Here is a 4,319-nt window from a genome sequence, read left to right as displayed (position 1 = left end):
CCAGCTAAACTAAGCAGGAGACTACAAATATTAATAGGACAAAGAAAGAAAACAAATGTCAATTCAAACCATTCATTTGGAAAAATGTTGCTTTTTTTGAACACAATGTTAAGAATTCCCAAACTGCAGTAAAAAAGCCTATTGACTGCATTCTTACTGTCATTGAATTAGTTGGGAGACACAGGATGAGAGGGTCATAACTTAATTTTACAAGAACATGCATTTTGGTCATTAAACTATTATAACGTTTGAGCTGGGGGAAAACAACACAGTGACCCACTCCCCATCCTTCCAGTCAGGGCTCAGTCTGTGAAATGCCCCCGCTTTCAAAGAATTTGCAGTGACAGGAGGCCTTACGTCTGCAGATGTGTTGGCGACTTTTTGATTTGATCTTTATGCAATTATTTTGAGTAAGAAAATGTTCATCTTGTTGACATTATCACTGCAGTCAATAGCTAATGACTCCAGTAATTTCCTTATAAATATTTAACTTTAAATAGAACTCATCCCTTGGGTTATAGTACTTTTGACACTTGTATAATGTGAAACAAATCCTCTCTTTTTTAGTCAAACAGACCATGTTACACACAGTTGGCTAGCTATTTACAGAGCACCCAATTAAATCCTACTTAATTCTCCCACTCTGAAAATCCCGTTTCACTAGTGTGCAGGCTTCTGATCACACAAAATGAGCATCTTTCACTGAGCCTGGACGTTAGTTTGCAGTCTGTGAGACTTGATTGCACAAAAGCCTGCTGTAAAATGAGTTCGCCCGCCTAATGGTATGTACACAAAAAAACAGGGAAGAGAATGTGTGAATCAAGAGGATTGAAGAAATAAGCTGAAGAATCACAGTTAAAGACAGATAAATCTAGTTTAATGTTCACATGTAGTAGTTACACATCACAAAGATTAAACAGGATTTTAACTGTAACACAGCTGCAGTGAAATGAAAGTCATTTTGTACTAGAAAAATAATCTTGATGCAGTTATCAGATTTTTGGTCTACGTAAGTTCATTTTAAGATGAATTTACATCACTGATTGTTAATGACTTTGCCCATGTGCCTTTCTGCAGTTCGGTATTAATAATACTCTTTGGACGAAGGAAACAGCAACTGGTTTTGTTAATGGTTTAGCCTTTGGTTGCAAGCAGAGAACTATTTTCACTTTTTAAGCAATTAGTAGGCTGTAGGAATGCAAGTTTGCAGTAAAACCTTTTGGTGCTAAATGAAGTTTCAGAACAAATTTTTGATCTGATGCAACAGCAGATTTAAAAAAAAAAGCTGATTAAAAGACCTAAAGCATTGCCCCCATAATGCAAAAACTAGATAAATTTTTCTATTCTTAGTAAAAAAAAAAGCAACCAACACTACTTACTGCTACTTTTATAGAATGCACTAAAAACCTCTGTGCCTAAATGACAAAAAGTGTAGTCTCAAAATGTATAATACACTTACAAACATTTTAAGTCTAGATTGAGGAAAACACGTTCTTACGGACTCCGAACAAGTTTATTTGCAATTAGACATCTCATGCAATCATGCAGGACCACTAGCTATAGCTGTAACTTCCGTGTCTAAAGGACATTCGGGGACAAAAAAAAAGGCCCTAAACATTCAAGATCTTTCCTTATTAGCAGCTCCATACTTGAGCTGTGGTTTTCTAAAGAGATATTCCCACAGATTTAAAAAAAACATACACACCTTTATAATATTTACAAAAAATATTTAATTAAAAATATTTTATAATTACAGTAGTCTATTAAAGCATATACTTTTCTCACACTTATAGAACATCTCTATATATACACAGTATGAAATGTCACTCATTTGTCTATACAATATGTAACATTCCTGCAGGGAGAAGAAAGTTCCCTGGGCCCCAATAAAATTCCATCTATTTTAAACAATAGATGTCAAATATATCTACAAATGCTCTGGTAGATTAGTAAAGCTTCAAGATTCAGCTGCTCGGTCTGCTCGGTCCCTTAAAAAGAGTTATTAGCGCTTCTAAAGTCAGGTTTAGGCTCGGTCCTCTTATCCCAGGGCAGAGTCGCGACTTTTCCTGCTCGAGTCCTTCCGCCTCCCGCCACCGCGGGGGCCACGGCGCGCAGCTGGTCGGGGATGAAGAGACGAGACGGGGGGGACGGGGAGGCGGGGGACGGGGAGAGCGGACCAGGGACCGCTACGGACGTGCAAAACGGTGAACAAGGCTGGCTCTGCCGGGACGAAGCAATGGGAATTGCTGGGGGTGGGGGGTGGTGTGGATGGCTCCTTCCTCCGGTGCGGCGGGGCCGGGCCGGCCCCCCCCGCCCGCCCGCCCCCCGCGGTGCCTCTGCGCGGCGCCGCCGCACACCTGTGGGAGAGGAATGAATAGAGGGGGTGTGTGAACCGCTCCGCTCCAGACCGACTGGCGCCACCAACACAACACAAGACATGCTTGATCAACAACCCAAAACAAACCAGGTCAAACAACAACCGCAGCTCCCAGGCTGGGGCCAAGGCGGAGGGATGCGCAGCTGCACGCCGCAGCCAGAAGCGCTTCGGGGCGGGGGGGGGGGGCGGGTTTGGGGAAAAAGAAAAAGGTAATTAAAGACAATAACCACCCCGGTAATTAAAAATAAAACCCCAGGCCTCCTGCAAATATTTCTCGCCGACCTCCAGTCCGTCCCCGTCGTCCGTACACCCCCCTCGCCCCCCCGAGAAGGCTTCCCGGCGGGTGGCGGTGCGGCCCCGCCGAGCCCAGGCGCTGCGCCCCCCTGGCACTCACCTGGGGAGCAGCGGTCAGCGGCAGAGGATGCTGTCCCCTGGCTTGCTAACAGGGCCAGCCTGCGCAGCAACGGAAACACGGCAGTTAAAGGTGGGGATGAAGGAAAAAAAAAAAGAAAAAAGACATTGAGATCTCCCCGCTCCACTCCCCAGATCCCCCCTCCGCGTATAGAGCACTGCCGGGGTCAGGCTCCCGGGAGCCCCCCGGCTCAGCAGCCCGGGGACAGAGAGCAGAGGGGGCGGTGGCAGCGCTGTCGGCGGGCGGGCGCCCAGCGCCGGGCCCGGGGGGGAGCCCCGGGGGCAGCGGGCTGCCGGGACACACCGCTCCCCGCGCCTCGCTGCAAGCGCCCCCGGGCTGCCGCGGCGGGGGAGCGTGTCCCGTAGAGGGGAGACGCTCCCCGTTTCCCTCCCACCCCCAAGAGCACGCTGCACCCAGGGCGTTAAGTGTGCGCAGCCCCCAAAGCCGCTCATACTCGCTACGCGGAGGGCTGGGAAGCGCAGGAGCAGCGCGCCTGCTCCCGTGTGTGCAAACACGCCGATTACAGCTACTCCCTCGAGAGGCTGTAATTACACGGTAAACATCGTGCGGGTGGTTGCCCGCACCAGGGGGTGCAGGCACCCGCCGCGCACCGCTGGGACGTCTCTGCGCCCGTCCGCCCCGTCCCCTCCGGGGTCTGCGGCTCCTCGGCAAAGCCACGAGGCCGGCAGCGGCGAGGCATCACCGGGGCGCTCCCACGGCTGCCGGCTGTGCCGCTACCGCCCTCCCCGCTCCGCACCCGAACCGCGGGCTGGCGGGCCACGCACCTCTTACCGGGTCAGTGTTGAGGGCTGTCAATGGGGTCCTGGGGGTGCCCGCGGGACAGCCCCCTGGGTGCAGGGCGGGCGGCTGCTGCTGCCGGAGCAGAGCCGGGTGCGTCTCCAGAGCCAGCTGCAGGTCGAGGATGTAGTCGATGACATGCTGCAGGATTTCCACTTTGCTGACTCTCTTGTTGGGCGGGATGGTGGGCACCAGCTTCCTCAGCCGGCTGTAACAGTCATTCATATCGCACTGCAGGCATAGCGCCGCCGGCTCCTCGCCCGACGGCGGGCCCCCCTTGCAGCCGCTGTGCTCGGCCAGGCACCGCAGGGCCGGGTGTCCCCCGCCGCCGCCCGCCACGCCGGGCTGTGCCTTGCGGCTGGGGTGCCGGACGGGACTCACGGCTTTCATGGTGCCGCAGGGAGGGAGGCAAACCTCCCTCTCCACCACCGCTACCGCCTCCTGCGACCTCGGGCAGCCGCGCACGCACCGCCCGCAACGCGACGGGAGCAGGGCACGGCAGCAACCCCGCCGACGCTACCGGCGGCCCTCCCGAAGAGTGTAACGGGAGGCGCTCGCAGAGACCCCGCGACAACGGCGGCACAGCCAAAACACCTTCCCAACAACCCTACAACCGCCTCTGCCGCCGCTGCTACCCGCGCCGCCCGCTATATAGCGTGGGGCGCGGGCGGGGCGCAGCAGGCGGTGCCGGGGGGAGGCGGGGGCGCCGCCGCGGCGGGGCAAGGCGAGCGC

General features: G+C 53.5%; 1 protein-coding gene across 1 annotated transcript; it reads right to left on the bottom strand.

Moving 5' to 3' along the window:
* Positions 1 to 2,363: 2,363 nt before the first annotated feature.
* On the bottom strand, positions 2,364 to 3,995 carry ID4 (inhibitor of DNA binding 4). The gene is made up of 2 exons (XM_082014602.1): positions 3,582 to 3,995; positions 2,364 to 2,830 (listed from the first exon to the last, which is right to left on the bottom strand). Exons 1-2 carry the CDS (start codon positions 3,975 to 3,977, stop codon positions 2,786 to 2,788), a joined length of 441 nt encoding a protein of 146 aa, XP_081870728.1. The 5' UTR covers positions 3,978 to 3,995; the 3' UTR covers positions 2,364 to 2,785.
* Between the last annotated feature and the right edge of the window lie 324 nt (positions 3,996 to 4,319).

The sequence above is a fragment of the Phaethon aethereus genome, assembly GCF_964289735.1.
Source record: "Phaethon aethereus genome assembly, chromosome: 2".
Lineage (NCBI taxonomy): Eukaryota > Metazoa > Chordata > Aves > Phaethontiformes > Phaethontidae > Phaethon > Phaethon aethereus.
Note: the sequence above shows the minus strand (reverse complement) of the source record. Positions and strands in the feature narration are given on the sequence as shown.

What these genes read in the sequence shown, in the direction of transcription:
- ID4 (XM_082014602.1), bottom strand. Translation starts at nt 3,977, where the DNA reads ATGAAAGCCGTGAGTCCCGTCCGGCACCCCAGCCGCAAGGCACAGCCC. An exon ending in CAGCCCTCAACACTGACCCG is followed by an intron (nt 2,831 to 3,581) that starts GTAAGAGGTGCG and finishes GTTGCTGCGCAG; the next exon opens with GCTGGCCCTGTTAGCAAGCC.